Here is a 23,388-nt window from a genome sequence, read left to right on the forward strand (position 1 = left end):
TTGAGCTTCAAGGACAAGCTGCCTTCATTGGCATAAATTGTCATAGATTCATTATCTTCTGTGATGCTCTGGCAACTGCTTGTGTTTGATCTGGTCCTCAGCTTTTTTAACGTTCATTGCTTTTTCCCCTTCGTAAAAGCCATAGTTCTCTCATTTCTATCATGGAACAGGATCAGTATTTCATATTATAACTACTGTTCTAATTAAGGACAGCTTTGCCTATTTGTCATCGTGTTACAGTTTATTGAAAGGAAAAAAAATACTTGAAATTTCTCAAGTGGACCCTGCGTAAAAGATAATACAGCACGAAGTTCAAGAGTAATTACATCGGGGCTTGTGAGTATTTGTAAAGATGTGGGGTTTTTTGGTTTGAATTTTTTTTTTCTGTGTGTGTTCTGTCTGAAATCCCTCCTTGGCCAGTCTTGACTCCACAGAAATCTTCACGGAGATTCATGTCGCTAGGTGTTACGCCAGGCTCTGTGTGAGGTCTTCATAGAAAGACTGTAGCATGAACCAGTTTTCAAGGTGGGGAGAGATCATGTTACTGTGAATGAGATCAGAAAGGTGGAGAACAATCTTCCCCAAAGGAATGCAAAGGTCTGTGACACAGTTCTTGAAGCAATAGTGTAGAAGAGACAGTTAAGCCCCAAAGGATCTAAACACAATGAGATTTTAGACTTACTCTACACACCGCCAGAATAAACTTAGTTTGAATCAGTAGTAACTCCTGACCATTTACTAAATCTACAAGGCTTCACATGACCAGAATCTTGGATTCCTGGCATTGTTGAATTTTCAGGACAACAAGTAAGCTTATAGATTTTGTAGCAAGAACAATTTTTTTCTTTTCCTTTTACAGAACTTTTTTTTAACCAAATGCATCAAAATTTTTACTTGTTTTTAAGCAAGTTTGCTTTTCATTGATAATTGCTGCTGAGTGCGTCTTAAGTTCTTTAATGATGAAATGAGAAGTTCTAGAACTGCTGACCTTTAATGAATTTCAGGGTTCACCAGTGAATTGTGTGTCCATGGGTCTAACATACATGTTTTGAAAAGGTCAATTATGACAAGTTTTTTGAATCTGCATAATTGTGCTCACCGCAGCACTTTGGAAAAAAATAGTAAATGCTTTGCCCTTGTAACATATTCAGGTTTTCCTCTCTTCCTGTCTTTAACTTGCTTTTACTAAACCATTCTAACGTTATTCATTGAAGAATACAGGGAACATGGGCTGACTGTTTAGGAGCAGAAGTAGGGCTCTGGACAGACAGAGGAAAGGGGTAGGATGGACAGTGGTGGCTCTTGTTCAGTGAAGTGAGGAGCTGGAAGAGACGTCTGGACAAGAGGCCTGCATGAGGGCAGTGGGGAGACAAGGTGGCTCCGATAATGTGAAAGAATTCAGACTATCTTGGTGGAAAGAGACTGAGTGAGGCACTGAAGACAGGCTGCAGCAGGAGGGGTTGAATACGGACAGAAAGGTCACGGCGTGGAGAGGACAGTTAGGGCAGGGAACTACAAATGGGAAGATAAGTCTGTCTAGAGACTTGAATCACTGTCTTGCTCCTTGCAGGATTCTGAGAAATCTCCTACCTGCAGGAAAATGTCGTCATCCTCCAGTGATGGTCCTGTGGACAACCAGTAGTTCTGTGGAAAACCTGCTGCTGCTGCTAGTCTGTTGACCCAAGAGTCTGATCCTGCAGATAAGCAATGGGTATCTTCCTGCTGCTGCAGAAATAATTTTCAAAAGTATCTTTTTAAAAAACCAATGAAATTAATAGTCTAAATTGGAGTAATATGGTGCACTGTAACATTAGTAATGTTACTTTAAGTATGTTTACTAGGATATTTTGTCCTAGAACTGTGGTATCGTTCAGAGTGCAGAGCGGCTTGTTTTTGAGTCAGAGCTGTGGTGAAGAAAGCGGTTGATGAAGGTGAAGAAGAGTGGGAGAATTGTTGGAAGAGGGAGGAAGCCTTAAGAGCCGAGGCAGTGGAGCTTTGTCCTGGAAACCTGCAGTAATTCTCTGCCTTTGGGTTCTCGAGTTCCCTGCAGCAAGTTACTGAAACTAGACTCCCCATGGTAGGCTACTGATGGGCCTTTTCCATTTTTTTTTTTTTGTGCGTCCAGTTTGATGGTCATGGATCTGATTTCTGGAAACGTTGAGTGTTCCTAGCTGCTACTGAACTTGGTGGGACCTCTGCTTGGAGCCCCTCAAGAGTTTCAGCAGTGCAGGTGGCATCGTCTAGTAATGTCAGGTTTAACCCCAAATGGTGCAGCAGGTCCTTGAAGCACACTGCTCTGCTGAAGTATTGGGCTGGATCCTGGAGTCAGTAGAGTGGTGTGCGTGCTAATACACCTGGGCAAGCTGCCTGGTTTCTTCCACTGGCGCTGATCAGCCAAGGCAGTGTGCCATGGCTATGTTGGCTCAGGAGCTAACTCCATGAAAACTACCTAAAGTGTCTCTGCAAGTTGTTGAGTTGCACTGGGTAGTTGTATCCATGAAGTGCTTTATAGTAATTTTAAAATTCTCTAAAAATCAGGTCTCAGAAGTCTCAGTTAAGGCATCCAAAAGAAATGGAAGCATTTTACTTTCATCTCTTTGCTTTAATTTCTAACTTGTAAAATGACAATAATACTATCATCTCATCTCACACGGGTCATTAGGAAAGATAACTTGTTTATTTGGAAGATAAAAATTCTGTCTTCAGAATGGAATTTGAATGATGTATGGCAAATAAATCCATGGCTTCCCTCTGAAGAACAGGCAAAATAATATGCAATTTAAAAGGAAAAGGTTGTGCAGTGAGCACCAGCCTTTCCGTGCCTTTGGTAAGACAGATTATGAAGGAGAATATTTAGGTCATGTAATTCTAGAACTTACACACATGAGATGGTCAAATTAGTGTTGTTTAGGCAGCTTGAATTCTGGCACTTATAAACTTCGAATGCTTCGGTTTCCAGCTTTAGCAGTTACCTTGCTGGATTGTGCATTAAAAGTGTAAAACATACTTACTGCCGTGTGCTCTGAACAACACTGCCGGTCAAAGCTAATGCTTTTTTTTTTTTTTTCCTCCCCCTTGTTAAATTACTTAATGTTTTGTGTTGTTGCTCCAGCCACAGTTACTTTAGACGTTTTACATGCATGGTAGTCAGATTGGTGAGAACTAACATGGGAGCTGACATATTAATATTGCAGAGGAAAGCAGATCCGATAACGTACTGAATTATATATGGGGCTCCAGCACCTAAATGCAGGAGGCCTGGAGGCTCGCACAAGAAGGCTCGAGGGAGCTGAGTGATCCAGAGTACTGGATTTTTTTTGATGGTGGTTGTTCAAATAAGAAAGAGTGGAGGCTGTAAGGATGGATTTAATATGAAGGTCACCTGCAGGCTCAAACAAAATACAGCCTCTGTGCTGCTGTATGACGAGCAGCAGGCAGTGATGCTTAGCTGGTCCGAGCTGGCTTTCTGACCCTGTCTGAAAGTCCTGCCCTGCCCTAGACTACTGCGTTCCCCTTGGAGCCCTGATGTTGGTAAAGCTGAATGATGGATCAAGAACTGGCTTTAAACCCCTGTGGGTTGTTGTTTGAAAGATTTAATTTTTTCTCTGTAGATATTTCTAGTTTGGTCTTTTGATGGTGTAATGTCAGGAGCAGAGTGCCTGCTGCAGTGCTGTGCACAGTGAAATCTGCTCCACTGGGGTGGGTAGAGTAAGTTACTACATACTGTTGTTTTTCTGGGAGAAGGCTCTGGTGGTTTAGAGGTTGGGACATTGAAAGTTATTGAAATTGGAAAAAGCTGTTGTATTTTGTTTCTTCGGCTGTGTTCATGGGAACCCCTCCTTACAATTACTGGAGCAGCAGTGGATACTGTCCTACAAATGAGATTATTTGGTTGTTGTTATGTATTTCCTGTAGAGTATGAGAGTGGCTACTGAGAATACAATTTAAAAATGAAATAAAAATACTCTTGGTGATTCAGATATGTTTTTCCTTCTCACATTTCATCGCAAGGAAAGAATAAGCACTAAGAAAGCAAAGAAACTGTCAGTGACAGCATGTGCTGCCCACCCTGTGCTGCGTGGCAGGAACAAAGAATTTTATCCCTGCCTTTTTTAATGATTCGCTCTACAGAAGGAGGGGGTAGGCTGCCATGTCACTTTCCTTCCAAAATACTGTAGGCAATTGGTTTTCAGTTCATTTCCTGACATTTATCACATAAAACATTGTTTGCTATAGTAGTTACTAAAAACTGTTGGAAACGGTGGATCAGGTACTCATTTGAAAAAATGGGGCAGAGCAGATGCAACTCTTGTCATCTGTGTAAAATCAGGAAGAGTTACAGAGGTCAAATGGCTTCACAGCTGCTTTTAGACTGTCTACCTGTAGCTGGGTTCCTGATCCTTCTTAAGAAGGTGAAAGGCTCTGGCTAGCTGGGCACTGTAGAAGCAAGAGCAATCAGATTGTGAGAGATAATGTACACTGATATTTCTAAGGCAGATTCAAGTCAATTTCAGAATGGATAACTTTGAAAAAAAGTTAAATATAAATTACTTGCCTCTGAATGTAGTGTAGTCTCCTGTTGGGGCAGACAGCTGAGAAGTTGTTTTGGTTGAGGAATTCCACTCCTAACTTTCCCTCATTGTCCCGGTTGTGCTGCTGCTGGAGGTTTCACCCCTCTCCCGAAGCTATGGAGCTTGGCTTCCAGATCCTGTCTGGAAGACGGACAAGGACTATGCAGAGTCAGGAAGCAGCTGGAGATCAGGGTGGAAGTTTGGGGTTGGTGACAGTAGAAGGGATGAATGGGTACCTGTGGGAGAGTTAATTTAGGCAGGCTGGAGAGGCTAGAAACGTATGGAGTGACTCTTCCTCATGCTGTAGAAAGAAAGAAGCCTCTGCAGGAGCTAAACTGTTTTAAATATCAAAGAATGAATATGATCAAAATAATCTCCTCTGTTTCTCCTTCCCTGCAACTGTCTGTGGCATTAGATGGTTTTCTGCTCATCTGATGAGCAGTAACCTGCTGTTACCGGCTGGTTCAGTTCCGCCTGCTCTGGGACAGGCACTTTCCACCTTCACAGTCCCCTCAGATCCTGCTGGTGGTTCCCTTTCAATGCAGTGTGGAGTATCCCATCCCAAGAGTAGGCAGAGACATGTAATTAAAGAGCTTTGAGAAAGGCAGTTAGGGACAGAGAATGTGCCTGTGTTTGTGTCACTACAGGAAAATCCTTATAGCCAAGTTAGAGATGCGCTGGCTAAGTGTGTGATAATGTGAGTGGAAAATTGTTTTGGCCACTGAACTCACATTGGTGTCTGGTTGTTAGTGAAGTCCCTCTAGGATTGGGCCAGTACTGTTTAATGTCTTATTCATGGCTTGAATGATGGGATGGAGCACACCACCAGCCAGTGTGTAGACAATACCAAATTTCGCTTAGCAGAGAATACACTGGAGGTCAGTGCTGCTGTTCAGAGGACCGAGATGGGCTGGAGAAATGAGCTGAGAGGAGCCTCAGAAAGCTCTGTAAAGCCTAGTGCAAAGGTCTTCATCTGAGGTGGAATAACCCCTTGTAATGGTACAGACTGGGAGCCGACTGCTTAATAAGCAGCTTTGCAAAAACAAACAAAACCAAAAAAAAACCAACCCAACCATGGGGGTCCAGGTGGACAAAAAGTTGCCCAGGAGCCAGTAGTGCGCTCAGGCAGCAAAGGCTGACGGCATCTCAGGCTGTGTTAGCAGGAGTGCAGCTGGCAGGGTGAAGGAAGGGATCCCAGCGCTCGTGGGACTGAGTGCTAGGTGTCCCCTTTGGGCTACCCAGCACAAGGACAGCAGCATACAGGAGCAAATGCAATACGGCCACTGAGGTGGCCAGGGCTGGAGCACGGGCCAGACTCTTCTCAAAGGTGCACTGGGACAGGAGAGGGGCAACAGACACAAGTTGGAACATGATAAATTCTGGCTGGATAAAAGGGGAAAAAAATTGCCATGAGTGTAGTCAAACTCTGGAACCAGATCTTGGAGAAGGGGTGACATGTCTGTTGTTAATGTTCAGGACTTGCTAGACAGAGCGCTGAGCACCTTACTTTCAGCAGGAGATTGGATTAGAGACCTCCAGAGGTCCCTTCCCACCTGCGTGGTTCTGCTTGGCAGCTGATGATGTTAGGGTGAGACCAGCTTCTTCAGCTGACAAGCACTAGCTTGTCACCCAGCCGTAAATAATTTGGTTGTTGAACTCTGTACCTGACTTCACTTTCCCAATGCCCCTTCTTGGGAAAGATGCTTTATTTTTTTTATTACTCCAGACAGTTTTAGTGCTAAAATATTTCTTTAGATATTTTTTAAGCAAGGTGGCCTCTGGCTGCAATTAGTGTCCCGTTGGAAGAACTGGCAGTATTACATAGCAACACTAAAGCAAATCATTCTACCTCATGGCATTATTACCTTGATCTGAAAATATCCCCAGGCTGCAATTTGTCACTAATATTGCCTTCAGCTAAACTTATCCATACAAAAAAAAGGCGTTAATAGAGCTGCAGTTCTGGAGTTGCCATCACCATTTTTTGGGGATGAGTTATTACTTAGTACATTTTATTGACCAAGCATGTAGAGTTCTTGGTCCTTGAAAAATGATGCAGTGGTTCATCATGGACTCCATAAATTGTCAGACTGTAGCAGCAATATCTTAGTCTCCTACGCCATAAGAAAGGAAGGTATTTCTGAAACACAGTAGGTACGTACTGCACTGAGGCGGGAACTGCATTATGTGGCTTGACTGATATGAACATTTGGTTGTGATTGCCAGTGACAGAAAAACTGATAGAATGATACTGAGTTTCACTGCTGCTTTTGTGCTTTTGCTTGTTTTATGCTGTACTTAACATAATTTGAATGCTGTGACAGTGACAATGACAGTGACATACTATAATACAATTCCACCTGAGACAATGCATCTGGAATTAATAACCTGGAGAGACAAGACTGAGGTGCTTTGTCATCAGCTGGCATTGGATAATATTTTTGGTGGAAGTGCTAACAAACCCGGCAGTGGGAGCAAACTACCCCGGCTCAGGTGATGCTTTGGGCCAGCACAGGGAGGGCAGGCAGGCTCTGTGGTCCCATGCAGCACTACAGAAAAGACTGTACCAGCGTCACATCTGGTGTCTGTAAGCTGAATGATGATGTTCCCGTTTGTCAGCTGGGTCAGCTGAGGCTGGTATGCAGGGGCATGTGTAGTGTGAGAGGTATGTGTTCTCTCCACATTTGTATCAAAATGGTCGTGCTGCCTCTTAATGTTTCTTGGTAGCAGATTTCAGAGTGGAATTTGCTTACTTGCTGCTATTCTTTGGTGATGGAGTCTGACAGGGTCTCATTGGTCCAGCCTAGCGGATCCTAACTGGGATGTCGGGCACTGAAGGAAAAAATACGTTAAGGTGAAGAGCTTTAAAACTCGTAACTTACCTCTTGAATTGTGCCTTGAAGCTAACAGTAGCCACTGGAGAGCGCAGAGCATGTTTGTAATATGCTTGTGGAGTCATTACTGTTGTTGTTTTCATCAAAAAGATAAACCAGTTATCAACTTCTAACAGAAAAGGGACTTCAGGCTTGTCTTCTCTTGTGCCAAAATATGGCTATTGATGATGGCTGATCCCAAAGTGCCACAGAGGTATGATGGTTTTGTGATCCCTTGCTGGGACCTCTGTTGTCCTGTGTCCACTGCTGCATCAAAAACACATTTAACCTATTCGGAAAGTCAGGCACAACAGGACCACTGCATTCTCCAGCCTCATGCTAATTAAAGAAACCAGCTAAAGTTAAGTTAATATATTGCAGTGGTTTTGGTCACAACTGAACTGTTGCTGAAAAGCTGAACTGAAATCTGTTGTTTGGAGGTGAGAATGCAGCTCAAATTGGGAGGAGATTGGTAGAGGTTTTTTTTTTTTTTAATAGCTTTGTAAAATTACTCTTTGTGTGCAATTGACTCATAATGTTAGCTCTACTGGCAGGTATTTTTGTTTTTTTAAATAGCTGAGGAATAGACTTATAAAATCAGCTGTTACTCATGCTTTGCAAGTGGTTTCAGATTTGTGGTTCTTTTTAAATATGTTTGTCAATTTAAAGGACTGTGTTAAGAGACTAGCAAGAGAAATGAAATGACATAAGGGAGACTGTATGTAGCAGACTTTAAATTAGTAGCTTCTCTAGTCAATAATGCATATTTTTAAATGTATTAAAATACCTGCATGCGTGATAGGGTATGATGGCTTGTCAAAGAAGAGCTAGGCTGGGAGAAAGTGTATTCATACCAAGTTGGCAAGCTTAGACTAATCTGCATATTGAATAACTTTTAAAGTTCACTGTTTAACTAACAGGAACATCTGTGATAATTCTGTGTGCTGTTGGGTCTCCAGTGGTGGAAGCCATTCTTTATTGTGTTTCTTTTTCTGTCTTTGTGTAAGAGCTAGATTTTATTTAACACTTAAGATTTTTTTAGTGCTTAGAGGCTGTGGATGCTGTACAAACCAGTCCTAGCCATGAAGTACATCTGCTGGTGCCCTTGGGAGCACAGGTGAAGCCATGCAGCTCCATCCCTGATGAACCATCCCTTGAAGCAAAACTGGGGAAGCCCTGGATGTCACTGCTCATCCAGTCCTAGATTAAGCACCACCTGGTTCTTACAGGCCAGTAGGCAAAGAAGGTGGCAGGGAGCTGGCAGGCACCTGTGGGAAGGTCTGCACGAGGAAGGTAGTTCTCTTGAGCCTCTGAGCCCCTGTTCTTGCAGGGAGCAGACGGGGAGGGAAAAGGAGGCTTGGGAGCCTTACGTGGCCTTTGGAACTGGCAGCCTGTGGTGTACTCGGTTGAGAATAGATGAACCCATATGGAAAAGCCTCCACAGGAGGTTAAGACGTCACTTGTGCACAACTTGTGCTACATAGCCCTTTATTTTGAAGAGAGAGCACTAAAGCTCAAGGGAAGGAAAAAAAAAAAGCCAACACCTTGGCTTAGTACGTGCTTGCAATATAGGCTGATTTTTTTAAAAAAGCATTTCTTTGGCTTTGTATAGGATAGTGTTTTTGTCTATTCACTGCCAAATGCAGGATAAGGATGTCAAGGAAGGACACAGTAGGTGGATATAATAAGATGGTGCAAGGATGGATGGGATAATTAAGGGGGAAGGTAAAACCTAAAGGGTTAGTTCCCCTGCTGAAGTTAGTAGTCATAACACAACACACACACAAAGGAAAGGAAGTGCTCCTCCTATGACTAGCACTTCTCCCTGGTGTAGTAACATCCAGTGTGGAAACATACAGAAACCAGGGTATTGGTACTGCTCAGAAGTGTAGCATCAATTCTGAATTTAGATGAGTTTAAAAAGCAAATCAGAAATTGCTTGTTCCTGTTGATTTCTATGTGCGTTTTCGTGGTCTGTTAAAAATATAGGAAAATGGGCGAGTATATGTGGGAAGAAAAGAGAAAACTGGGTATGGATAATGCTTTCTTCTGTGTACAGAAACAGTCTGAATAAAAGCAGATGTATAATGGTCTTTTTTTGACATCAGCTACATGGGGGTTCTCATTGGCAGTACAATATGAGCAGCTGTCAGGCAGTACTGTGATACAATTTGGTGCTTTCCTTTGAAATTCTCGGGCTGAGATTTTGCTGAAGTAAATTGTGATTTTTTTTGTTATGTACTGGAAGTGCTTTAACTGAGCATATATTCAGCTAAAAATACTTAGTACTGCCTGAAAATTTGGCTCTTGAGGTATGCCAAGTTAGGCACCCAAAATCAGTGTTACCTTTAGGGAAAAAAATGCGTACCTTTTCCATTCTCATTCATCTTGATCTTGGCTGTTAAAGTATAAAAATTGCACTTTAGTCTTCTTTTTCCTGATCTTTTCTCCCCATTTTAATATGTGCCATTTCTACAGGGAAGAATGCGAAGCAGTCCATTTGTTGACCTGTTCTCTGCAAGTGAGTGTCATTGTTAGTACATCTCAGTTCATTGCCTGTCGCTGTGAGAGCTGTAGTGCAATTTTTATGTGCCAAATGCCTCATTTTGTTTGCTTTAAATTCCATTTTCTTTCCGTTTCATTTTAAACAGCTGTTTTCTAAATCCCTCCACAAATAGCAATTATGTTTTATAATGATGATCTTTGTCACTTAAGTTTTTAACTAGTGGTTTGATTCCCTGCTCTCAGCAATGTAAAACTGAGATAGCTCAATTGAAGTTTGAGTTGCAGTGGTATAAAACTGGTGTTGGCGAGTCGAAAAATCATGTCATTTGTTTTAGATGTTGGAGTGTTTTGCACATTTCCAAGCATCTGGAATTACACTCCTCCACCCAAAGCAGCTTTGTTTTGTGTTTTATGTATTTTATCTTCTGCTGAAGATCCAAGTCCTGTATTCTCTTACAATCTGCACCACAGGGGAAGATTTTAAAAGTGCCATTACAATTCCAAAAGAGATGATGGTCAGCAGATGCAGAAATACCTACTTCTGGAGCCACAGAGGGACTTTCCCCACCACTGCTAGTGTGGTCAAGATCCCTATGGAATCCATAGCTGTCCGTGGGAGACTTTCGTCATCCAGGAGCCTTTCTGATCTGCCTGCCTTGTGATGGTTGGGCTGCAGTGTTTCTCCTGCTCTGTCTCAACCCTCAGCGATATTTCACCGGCAGAGAGATGACTTGAGTAGATCTTTATTTGCCCTGTGGCTAGAGGCTGCTTATTGGTCTGTTGGTTTTTGCTCTTCAGCTGATTGTACTTCACACTACTCCAGCATGACTTTCTAGTTTTCAAGCCTATTTATTTTCACTTCAGCCTTCAAGGGATATATGGGAATGTGTTAAACCAGCTCTGCTTCTGGAGAAATCACAACGTGGAACTGAATCTTGGAGCACTGAGTGTATCCACCTACAGTGTTGTTTTTTGTTCCAGCCTCAGATGTTTATGATACCAAGGTTTTATCTGTTTTTGGTGAAGCGAGTCTCAAAACTTAACCCTGCTAATGTGCAATTTGGGCAGTATGTGCCATTTTAAACCAAATGTCATCCAGCTAACACCCTGCTTGCTGAGCAGCTCATTTGTCAATGAGTTTGGTTTTTTTGGTAAGGGAGTTTTGTATTGGTAGCTGAGATGAAGCTGTGTTGTAGTTTATTTCACCTGGTGCTTGGTTAGGTGTCTAAAGCCTTAACTCCAGTTATGGTTTACTTCTGGTAATGTAAATTGTGTAACTTTTTCATGAGTCTTTACTCCTTTCTTCGCATTTTTTTAGAAGGAACTTCTCCACTTTTTCTCTCTTCTGCAGTTCTTACATATTCAGAAGTAGTATTCAGATTACCAACATCACTTGAATGAAGCCATTTCCTATTAAACAAATAAAAGTATGAAATAGTCTCTTGATACTTCCCTGTATAAGCTTTCATGCTAAGCCAACCCTGTCTGGAGCCTTGAGTCACACTTGAGATGTTGGCATTTGGAGTGAGGTTTGCAGTGATCTGGAGTCCAGTCCAAGTTTTTTATCTACAGCCATATGTGATGAATCTGCAGCATTTTGTCTGAGTCAAGAAATGTAATTTATTGCTGAAAGACCATTTTTTTGTCTGTCTAACAATAGGATGATTTTCTGAATATTTAGGCAGAGCAATTTTTGATTAAAAATACTTTTGCCAGTGATACGCTACTTGAATTATGATCTGCGGGCATCAGAGATTAAACGCTTGCTCCAGGGAGCTCTCTGGAATGCAGCCTATTAAAAGGATGCATTATGCTGCAAATTATTAAATATTGATTTCTGTAACAGTCTGCAGGCATCAATGAATTTAGCAATATACTAGTAAATAATATGAAAAAGATTAATGTCTCAACAGAAAAAGTAATTACAAATATGTTTAATGATTTTGGTGTGAATTAGATTTGTGGATATGAAGGCAGACTCAACTTTGGCCTCTTGTTGAGCATGCAAAAAACACCTAGATGATATTGCCACCTAGGACTTCTGCAGCTGAAGTTCCTAAAGTTTCCAGAGTTGCATGAACTGTGTTGGATGTGGGATGTTTGGCTTTGGAGATCACAGCTGCATGTCGGAGGAAGCAAGGCTTGTTCTTTAGAGTTCGCATTCTTCTGCATCACTCAGGTTTCCTGGCAGCCTGCTCTGAGACAGCTCAGTTAAGCACAGGTTAGCCTCTATAGCAAAACTGTTGCTTGCAAGTCGTTTGCAGCAGTGATGGTTTCTTTACAATGGTTTAGAGAAGTTGTTACTGCAAAGTGTTTGCTCTCAGCATTCATTATGGAATTACTTCTCCACAGAGATTAGAAATTTGAATTTGTCATTACTTTTTCTCTCAGTGTAAGTATTTTAGAGCAATAACTTCCTCCAGAAGTATCAAGGAAATGGATTTCATTGTCTTAAATTTTGTGTGGAGGGAAAGACAATTTTTGTATGTTATCCTTGAGCATCATTTAGATATCCACGTGAGGCACATTTTTTACTTGCTGCTTCACTTTTTTCATGGGACAAAATTAATGCTCTTCTGCATATGTTAGTCTTTAAATTTTACTAGGAGGCATGACAGCATCTGGGTCCTCAGGTCAACGAAAATGAGCAGGCAGCTTTAGATGCAGCTTGCAAATTTGTCTTGAATTTTGAGAGGTTTATGTAGCGGCAGCAGTGGAACTGCTCATCGCATCTAAAAGCATCTCTTTGTGAACTGTTGTTGGTACTAAATGAATAGGAAAAGGTACTGTATTTGGGGAAAATGTAGAGGAACGATTTGGGCTTCGGTTTCCTTGACTGCAAATACAGCTGGAATACCAGCTGTGATGTCACTGTGATGAGTGACCTAAGAAATGTATGCCATTGACCTCGAAGTCACAAAATGCGTAGTTTAGTTAAAGATCAATAAATGCTTATGAGAAGCTTGAGTGAAGGATGAGATTGGGGGAAAGAAGCTGGCTGATGCAGATAACCATTCATCTCTTAAGGGCAGGTGTGTCTGAGTGAAAGCCCGTCACCCCTGGGTCATGTCGAGACCATCCTTGTGACCAAATCCATGGCATGCAGCCATGTCCCGTCCTCGCCTTGAACGTTTCTTTGTTTTTACGGTTTTTGCTAAGATATCGCAAGGATATTTGTAGTACATTAGTTTTTACTGTTTTCTGCTTTATTCTCCGTGCTGCAATAACATCAGTCTTGCAAGGCCCATATAAAGGATGCCAGAGGGTATTGGCATCCAGGAACAGTGTCTTCAGTCTCTCGGGGCAGAAACTCAAATGGCTATTGCAGGCTGCCTAACACTGTCATGGTGCGTTCCAGCTAGTCTGAAAACTGTCCTCCTGGGATGAGCGGTCTAGTCATCCCATTACTCATTTACAACTGAAACGATCTAGCACACAATTGCTGGCCTGGTATTTCTGAGGGTGGTAATACCTTAGTGAAAGGTGAGGATACCCTAAGTACCTGAGTCAGATGAATGTTTTGCAATAAGCTGTTCAAGTTTTTTTGCATAACTAATGGAGCAGATTAAAACAACAACAAAAAAAGAAAGATAAAAACCACAGGCCCCCCGCCCCGGAAATGCAAAAGATCCTGAAAGGCTTGAGATCAGGAGACTGCTCAGAAAGCTTTGATTGTTGTTAAGGTCAGTTAACTCCAACAGATCATTTACAGGTTCGGTGAAGTTTCAGAACCATATCCTTTCAGTTGTGGTGTCAAAGCAAGTGACATGGCTTTTTGAATGTTCAGGAGCTCCTCTAGTGAGACTGAAAGTAAAGATGATTACTGTCTTTTTACTAAAATTTTTTTTTTTTGAAGGCTTAAAATGAAAAGCTCCCCATTCCAACCTTCAGCCCTCTTTAGCTGTCACAAGATGTGCTCATACTGCAATCACACACAGCTCATGACATTACAAAGCTACTTTAAAATCAAGTAACTTAGCTGTTGCCTGAATATTTAATCAACTTTTTGTCTGGGTTTTATTGCCAGCATCGGATCCCATAATGTAAGCTCTTTGTGCTGTAGATATACCTGTGGAAAAAATGAGAAAAGAGAAAAGGAGACAGAAACCCATTCTTCCACCTTTCATATACCAGCTGAGCTTGAAGCTAGCAGAGTCATGAAGCGTAATGCCAAGTGTCAGTTGCGCGAAAAATGTGTAATAATTGTATTTTGGATCCAGCAGTGTTATAGAGCAAACTGCTCATAATTTCCAGCAGTTACTCTTGCAAAATGCGTTCCTTTCTTTGATTTCTTTATCTTCAAGTTATATCTGCAGAATAAAATTGCGAAGTCAACTCAGCTCATGCTTTGCAGTTACTTAAATTATATGTTATCTAGTAAGTAATTAAACCCAACAAAGCTAGCAGAAGATAGTTGTCTCTATAAGATGGGTTTAACTGGTATTGATCTGATCCTTATCGTTCTCTTTGATACCATATACTGTGTGTGTGTCATCTTAGAAAGTTGCCTTTGGCATCAGATTGGTGTTAAAATTGTTAATTTCAAATATATGGCCAGTACTGAAATTGTTAAACTGGTAAGCTCTGGTTTATATCTAATTTGTTCAACTATCATTCTTTCCAAGACCTTTTGTTTTACTCATATATAAATACTTAGTCTTGGAATGTCTCTTTCTTCATAGAAATGTGTGCATACATGTGTGTTACATATATATTTATGAAAAAATAATTATTTGTATAGCTAGAACATAACATCTCTCCTTCAGGTACTCTCAGGTAAAGAGAGGGATTCCTCATGCAGCAGATCAGACAATTTATAAAATACATGACATTTTTAGAGGGAGTTCTTCCATGCTATTTCAGAGCATCAGAGATGATCTCAGTTTGAGGGTTTTGAATAAGGGATGAAAGGTTTTGGGGAAGGAGGCAGAGAGGACTGGAGACACTGGAGTTCTGAGTTTTCAGCAGGCATGGGAGCAGCATGGGAAGGAGGTATGCTGGGCTAGTGGAGGTACCTGTGTATCACAGTTGGGGTCATTACTATTGACTATGAGGAGACCCAGTCAAAGACCAACTGTGTAAGTTTTAGCTACGAGAAGGCCGTACATGACCTGGAAGAGAAAAAGATGTTTAGACCTTACAGCCTTGATAAATGTGAGTAAATGGACAGATGAAAAAAATACTCTTGGACAAACATAGCTTATTTTCATAGTCAAGAAGCGTAGAATATTTGAAGATGGTCATCCATCTAGGCCTTAATGTATCAGAATTATGGCTCTTTGATCTCTCAAAACAATATGGAAACTCACATTTATTTATGTAAAGCTGAGGGTGTTTGTGCATTTGAGGTGAGCAATAAATCGGTGATGCTGGGAAAAGTGCTTCACATCATTTTTTCTGCAGCTGGTTTTACAATGTTATTGTAAAGTGATCCACTGTTGCCCTATGTACCAATGACACTCTTCTTGTAATTTAGACCAAACACATGTTTCCTTTAGTTAACAAGTGACCAATGTTACCTGTTTATCTTTCCTTTGTCTCCTTTCCCCTAGCTGTTACAGCTTCTGGAATCTGAAACCAGGCAACTAGAAGCCTTTCTGGAGTGGAAGCAACTGGAACCAGTTTATTGGCAGTGGATGGTAATGAATCAAATTAATTTCAAAGTGCAGCTTTATTGAGTCTAACAAAGAGCTGGCCACTTCCAAAGGCCTCTCCCCACAAAAATAAATGCTGCAAAGCAACTGTTCAACAGCACTTGAGAAGAAGGGGAAAAATTATTTGGTAAAGTAAGGAATGTTTTCTTAGTTTTCCTTCATCACTCTGTTTTTCTTGAGTAAGACTTGCTCAGCGAAGCTGAGGAATTGCAGGGCAGAGTAGCAGAATTTCATACAGTTAACACAAATGAAAACGTCTGATCTTCATCTCTTTAATGCTTTTTAAACATAGCAATTGTACATTTTGTTAAAATTAAATGGCTTTTCAGAAGAGGGCCTCTGAGCTTTATTGCTGACTTGAGAACAATTAAATTTGCAAGCAGCTAATATTGAAAACAACTTCATTTTTCCCAGCCAAATAACGTGTTGAAATTGCCAGTTTCCCCTTGAACTGTGTTGAATGATCGTAAGGAAATCAATAAGCCTTTCTCTGTGCATCTTACAATTTCTCAAGTGAATGTAAACGGTACCATCCATCTCACTTCTCTACAACTTTTGCCCATTCACAGTTGCTGAGAATAATCCTTTAGAGCACCACATTAGCTATATGAGTTTACAAAATTTTGAGAATTGGTGAGCTGACTGTTAATTGCACATATGCCTTGTTCCACACTAAAAGCAAGGCACAGAAGTGTAAAATTACCTCACCTGTCTTGAAGAGTACTTCCAATGCAGAGCCATTCAAACTGCCATTAGTTACATAACACGTTTTGCTTTACCTGTCTACCTTCTTGTGGTCATTTGGAAAGCTTCAACACTAGCAAAAGCCTGGCTCCAAATAGGCAATGTATAACTGCAAGTGTTATGGCATTTCAGTGTATCCACCAAAACTTTTGCCTCTGACATGTTGAACACCGTAACTAGAGCAACTGGAGTGACTGCAGTAATATTACTTTAAAATTCTATCGTTTAATGAATTTCAAATTAAAAAAAAAATAAAAAAACAACCCAAAAAACTCAACAAAACAAAAAAAAAAGCTTTGTTTTTTTTTCCATGCAGTTTGTTAGCCTGTCGGTGCCCAGAATATCTCTGTGTTGTTATGAGCTGGGCTTTTGGTCAGGACAAGTTACTGGCCTCAGCGCTGCTTTGTGCCAATTTGCAGTGCTGATACTCAGTGAAAGAAGGTTTTGTAGGGTGTCTTTGGCATTCTTAGCTATCTCACAAAGTTTTTTTTCTTGTATGAGCCTAAAAATCTCTTACTGTTAATTAAGCCAGAGTTTTTAACCTACCTGCAGGGAAGAGAGAGAAAGAGGGAGGTGGGAATTCCCATGATCTTTATAATAAATCTTTTATATAAGTGAAGGCTGTTAGCATGTCACTGCCTTCCCGCTCTGTTTCTAGGCTAAACAGAATTGGTGTTGTCAACGTCTCCTTGTAGGCCATTCCTTCAAACTTGTGATGATTGTTGCTGCTCTCCTATGGGACTTTCCCTCCCATTTGTCCATGTTTAACTTCAGGTGTCTCAGCTGCATGTCAGTGTTAGAGCCAGTGCTCTTCTATCACGGAGGCTTGTGTTTATACTTTCTAAAATGGTACTTGACTTTAACAGCATGACATTGGTGACTTCTGGTTTTCTGACGTCTCTTCCAGCAGTGTTGCTGCTGAGCCAGTAATTAGGCATTTGGTTTTTCCTTGCCCCTGTGTAGACCATGCTGCTCAACTGCTGAATTTCCTCTTGCTGTTTTCACATTACTTCTCCAGTTTCTAAAGATAATGTTGAATGCAAATTATGTCCTTAAAAGAGATTATGACCTCTCCTATTTAATGTCTTCTTGATAACAATATGGAAATAAATATTTAATACTCTGAGTGAGGAGGCCTGGGTCCTTTAGTAATGCTGTGCTCCCCTGGCTTGGAAACTGTGTGTTTCTACATAATCTGTGCACTATGGTGTATAGGTACATGCATTTCAAGGACTCTGAAGTTATTTGGGGTTTTTTTGAGTATTTCAAATAACAGTTGCTATCTCTGAAGGCAGTTGCAGAATTAATTATAGAACCAGCTAAGTGTTCATGGTCAAGCAGAGCTGACAGAGTTCCTGACCAGCCTGGAGCAGGGATCTCTTGGGGTTCCTCAATCTGTAGATTTTTACGTGGGCACAGGTGGTCCTGTGGGTGTTACAACTTTGCAGATGAGGCTCTCCTGAGCAGTGTAAGCACGTATCTCCATCCTGGTCATCACTTTGTTACAAAAAGCCATAGAAGTGCATCCAATCTCAGAGTTTGAGGGAAAGGGGCATATCTAGAGCTTCTGCAGTACTGATTATCTGTCCCATGAGTGTTACTTCATGCTTTAGTGCAGTGGAGAATACCTGACAATATGCAGTTCTTTCTAAAATAAGCTAGGTTAGCAACATAAGTTTTCTGTTAACTTAGAAGTATGAATAATGAAGTGAGGAGGTTATCTCTTAAAATAACTCTGAAATTGTGGAGCAACTGTATACCGAGATGGCAGCAGTGAATGTTAGGTATGAATTACCAGGAAGGTACGACAGGGACAGTTTTAGCTCCTGCTGAAAAGTAATTTTTATTGTTTTTTGTTTAGGAAACTGTGTTAGATAGTATGGCTGAAGAGGAACATATCTGTGAGTCCTACGACACTCATGAAGAGAAAAGCAGGGTGCCAAAGGTGACCTCGTGTTGCCCCTGGGCCGAAAGTCTGACTGGGCAAATTGACAGATTATCCAGAGACCTAATGACTCTCCGTGACCAACTGCATGAGCTTGTAACTCACCGAAAGGCTGCATGGTGTGAGAAGGTAAGGCTTTGGGTGGTATTCTTCATCATTAGTGACTTCTAAGATCCTTTATTTTTCAGCTGTTTTGCTACAGCCCATCCTAGGGCAGCCTCCCTGTTGCTGCTCTGTGTTCACTTTGCTGCAATCTCCATGTCAGATCTACAGTTACTTGTCTGTTTATGCCCACAGCATGCCAGGTGCTCTTTCAAACACAAAGTAGGCATCTGTCCCAGAGAGGCAGCGTGTTGAAACAAAATAAGTGTTCTTTTGGAAGGGAACGCATCAAAGGATAGGGGTTGCAGAGAAAAGAAGAGGAGGAAATCATGGCAGCTCCCGGAGGGGACTGAGGCAGCAGGTTGAAAGTATCAGTAATGGTTATAGTGAGAAAAATAAAGATAGGTATTCACAGGGAAAGGAGAGTAGGCGAGGCCAGAACTTGTCATCTTTTACTGAGTTAGTAGTCTTTGAAATGTCTGGTGAGGGAAGGAAAAAGAAGGGTTTGAAACCTGTGAAGTGAATGAAGGGACTAAGCGCAAAATTTGGTGGAAGAACAGACTGGCTGTGGGAGGCTGGCTGCAGAGGAAAGCAGGTGATATGAAGGAAGTGTACATGGTGTTCGCTGACACAGGGATGGGGAGACACTGGGAAGCACCCTGAGGGGGCGGTGGGGCATAAATAAAGGAGCTCTTAATGTAGATGTAGAAGATGAATCTGAATATTAACATGCTGGCACAAGGAGGAGATATGATGAAGATGCAGGCAGAAAAACTCGTGATTTTTTTCAGGCATCAAGAGAATGTGTGAAATTCATGGATGGAGAAAAAGTGAAAGAAACGGTTGGGGCAGACAGCAGTAACAAAAATGCTTTATCACTGTTTATCACTATCAGGAGAGGGGGTTTTTTTGTTTGGTTTGGAATTTTGTTGGTTTTTGGTTTTGTTTGTTTCTTTTTTTTTTTTTTTTTTTTTAAGATCAAAGTGTTAATAGACAGGATTACAGATCATCTGACAAAATGAAAAGTGGCAGTCTGTCAGATCAAGAGGTATTTGCCCAAGAGTTCAAAAGGGTCTGGCATGGAAAAAGTGTGTGGAGAGCTACTCACTCTCTCTTCCACTGTAAGGGTAAGGAACTAGTTAGGATCCAGCACACGGAGCTGCTGCTTCACACAGAGTATGGAACTTCTTCCCACAGGTCACTGTGGATATAAGTAGAGTACATGGATTTGAAATCTGTTGGACCCATTCTTGGAAGATGAAATCCATCAAAGACCATTAAATATACAGATGTAAATTACGAGCTTAGGAAATTGAGGGAGTACAAATCCTTGCAGGCTGGGGGAATATTCTGAGGAAGTATCTCCATATATTTGCCTTTAGTCTTGTAGTCTTCTCTAGGTACTTGCTGTCAGTCACTGTCAGTGATGGAGTACTGGACTAGGCAGGTCTCTAGCATCATCAGATTTGTTTTTTTTATGGCAAAACAGACATGACTGTTGGAGGCCAACTCAAACCTTGAATTCTAAAAATAAAATTTCCAATGCATGATTTCCAAAGCAAGATATGCTCCGACTCCTTTTATATAGAATGATATATATGCTGTTAAATATTATATAATAATCACACTGTAATTTTTTTAATGCTTAAATTTGGAAATTAAGTCCAAAAAGATTAACTGATGCATTCTTCATTGTACTTTGAAATAGATGCACTGATTGGATTTGCATGATGGTCAGTCAAGTTCCTGTGTTTCTGAGATTCAGTGAATGCCATAGAAGTTTGTGAGTGTGGGAAATAAATGGAGTGCATCTTAGCGTGCTGTTAAAAGGATGCTTTATCATAACTGCCTCTTCTTCTACATGCCCTGGAACATAATTGTTTTGTAACGCTACACGACAGCATTTTTTTGGAATGCTGGAGGTCGGATGAATCTCCATGAATCCTCTTTATATCAGCCCTTCCTCTGAATAGTGTTGCTGCTTACGTGATGCTTTCTGCCTATAGTCTGTCTTTTTTTTGACACAGTCAGGATGCTTGTTGAATGCAGACTCCTCTATCAATTGTATTTTTCTGCCCCCTTCAGTCTTTTCCCTGGAGAAATAAGCTTATCAAATCTTCTATATTATTTTTTTTTTTTAGTCAAACAAAGAGAAGATACAGCAGTAGCTAAAGTGGTCATTATCTCTAACTTTGTATCTTGCGATACTGAGACATCTGGAAATTATCTTTTCTCTCACAAGCATGCCTGGCTGAGGGACAGTACAGTTTATTATAGCTCTTGTGCCCGCTACCTTGTACTTCACAAAAACTGTGATAATCCGCAGAGTAATTATGTCTGTTGTTACCAGTAAGCCTGATGTCTTTGCCAGGCGACCAAGTAGAAACTGTTCTGAAGAACAGAATTGAGGGCATATCATTAAATGTGATGTACTGGGGAAGAGACAACACGGTTTTTGCAAAGAGGAATTGTGAATCTAAAATCTGTTGGAGCTCTTTGAAGGGACCAGTGAGCACGTGGGCAAAGGAGGTTGGACTGACATCGTTTACTTGTATTTACAAATGACATTTGGTAAAGTCCCTAAAAAGATTCTCAACAAAAATAAAGTGCCTGTGTGGCTGTCCTTGCTCTTACCCATGAGCAAACAGCAGAGCAGGACGCAGAGAGGAGGTGGCTGTGGTCGGCTTCCAGGGGCAGTCACTGGTGGAGCCTCAGCCTGTGCTGTTCAGCGCGTGTGTAACTGCTCTGGGAGGAGGTGCATCGCGGGGTGCCCGGGTGGAGATGAGACTAAATCCCTGAGAGCATGTGAAGGACAACAGCAAAGGATTGTTGAGAGTCCTTGTACTGAGTAGCGAAGTGGTAAAATGTCAGATGGAATTGCATGGAGATAAAGCTAACAAAATGCATCTGAAGGGAGAATCATAATTTTACATGTTGGGTTTTTTGTTTTTTTTTTTTTCTGATCTGACCATCATGGCATGTGAATGAGCTCTTGGGCTTATAATGATGGTTCTGTGGAAATGTCAGTGGTCAGAAAGAGTAAACTGAATCCTAAGAATTGTAAGGAAAGCAGAAGAAAGCAAAACTTAAAATATTCCCATGTGTTCCTGGAATACTGTGTGCAGTTCTAGTCACAGTCATTTAAAAAGAAAAAACAAAACAAAAACAAAACAAAACAAAACAAAAAAAAAGGTGATTGAGCTGAAAAGGCACAGGGACACAGGGAGGGGAAGCGATGATGACCCAAGTTGTGAAAGCGTTTCTCTGTGAGGAAATTTACCTAGACTAGGGCTCCTTGCACTAGAAGAGGAAAGAATGAAGAGAGGTGTTGCACTGAAGCAGGAGGAAACATTTTTTTACTGTTCTGATGCTCCTTGGTTTTCATAATGGATGAACCTAGAGTGAATTACTGGACAAATTGATGAAGAAAAAAACCTCATTGTTAAGCAAGAAATATGGAAAGTACTCTGTGGTCAGGAAAGTCCTTCAGCCACGAGCTACTGGAGTTTAGGAAGTTGTATCTTTCAATGAGGTATTGTTACATATTTGTCTAGTCCTAAACTTTTTCCCTAGCTATTTGCTGTTGAAGACTACTGGAGACAGTGCTGGGTTAGATGGAGTTCTGATATAACAAGGTGCAGTTGCTCTTTCTTTACATCCAGTTTTGAGCATCATAATTCAGGAGAGACATTGGGGAGAGTCCAGGAGAGAAAAATGAGAAACATCATAAGTCTGGAACGTAAGGTCTTTGAAGGCCTTTATGTTAAAAATGGAAAGACTAAGGTGAGGTATATGATTCTTTAAATATGAAGAAGTTTTCTGTGGGACAAAGATTTTTATTTTTATATTTTTCCGCATGTCCTCAGTGAGTGGGACAAGAATGTGTGTACATCACAACACAGATTTGAATTAGAAACTAAGGAAAAAAATTCCTAATACTCATGGCAGAGAAACGCTGGAGTAGGTTCTCTAGTGAGCTGTGACGTCTCCATTCTTGGACCCTGCACAAACGAGATGATGCAAATATCAGAGAAGGCTGAAGAGAAGTTGGACCTGCTCTAAGACTGGGTTGCGCTTGAAAACCTGTTGAAATCTCTTTCACTTATGCAAGCCTGTGATTTGTTGATTTGGATTATCTGTTTCAGGTGTGTTAAAGTCATTGCTACGCCACGATGTCTTGTTTGCACCACTAAACACAACTGCTTATTATTCGGGATGTGGTTTCAGGGACAATGTGTCTTATTTGCAAGTTTGATCATTTGCGCACTGTGATTCTGGTAGTTAAAACTATTGATCTTAGATCTTCTAAAATTAAGGAACTTATTTTCCTTATTTTCTTTTGTTTGTTTCTTTGCTTATTTCCTTATTTTCTTTTGTTTGTTTCTACCTGCCCCCAGCTCTTTCTTTGCTTATGTGCTTGGAATGACCCTGAAACCATTTCCCCTTTCAGGGACATTCACTAGAAGATACCTGAGTGTTGCCATGGGATTTGGGTGATGCGTGAAACCGTGATTAGTATGACATTTTAACTTATATCCATCTGTAGGCAGCAATGTGTTCAGTATTTTGGAGCAGAAGAGGCATATGACAGAGGTGCGATCTGAATATGGGGCTTTTTTACTGTTAGCTTTGTTCTTTTTCCATGCAGTACTGGGCAAATAATCATCACTTCTTTGGTGACATTTTTGGGATTTGTAAATGACAAAGTTGAGTGAAATGGTTAAGCTTTAAAAATGTTTCTCCTCTTGGAAAAAACCTTAACTGTAAAAGATGAAAACTGCTAATTCCAGAAGAGATAGTGTTTGTTTTTGTTTGCTTTTTAATTTCTGACTATGTAATGTTATCTGCTCCTCTATTTGAGTAGGGATTTGATTTCAGGCTGTTTGAAACATTTGGCATCCACAAGCTGGAGTGCAGAGTACTTTGACTCCAAATGATGATCATTTCAGTTTTAATCATGAAAAAAGTTCACACTATACTGAGCTTCTGTTGAA

General features: G+C 40.9%; 1 protein-coding gene across 2 annotated transcripts in view; it reads left to right on the forward strand.

Annotated features, from left to right (window-relative positions):
- The window catches only part of TEDC1 (tubulin epsilon and delta complex 1), a 74,029-nt gene that overhangs the window by 33,604 nt on the left and 17,037 nt on the right, over positions 1-23,388 (forward strand). For both annotated transcript variants that reach the window (XM_086753547.1, XM_086753548.1), the window contains exons 6-7: positions 15,502-15,588; positions 18,209-18,421. In XM_086753547.1, coding sequence (XP_086609673.1) covers positions 15,502-15,588; positions 18,209-18,421 — 300 coding nt within the window. The remainder of the gene's footprint in view (positions 1-15,501; positions 15,589-18,208; positions 18,422-23,388) is intronic.

The sequence above is a fragment of the Chlamydotis macqueenii genome, chromosome 8, assembly GCF_036417535.1.
Source record: "Chlamydotis macqueenii isolate bChlMac1 chromosome 8, bChlMac1.mat, whole genome shotgun sequence".
Taxonomy (NCBI): domain Eukaryota; kingdom Metazoa; phylum Chordata; class Aves; order Otidiformes; family Otididae; genus Chlamydotis; species Chlamydotis macqueenii.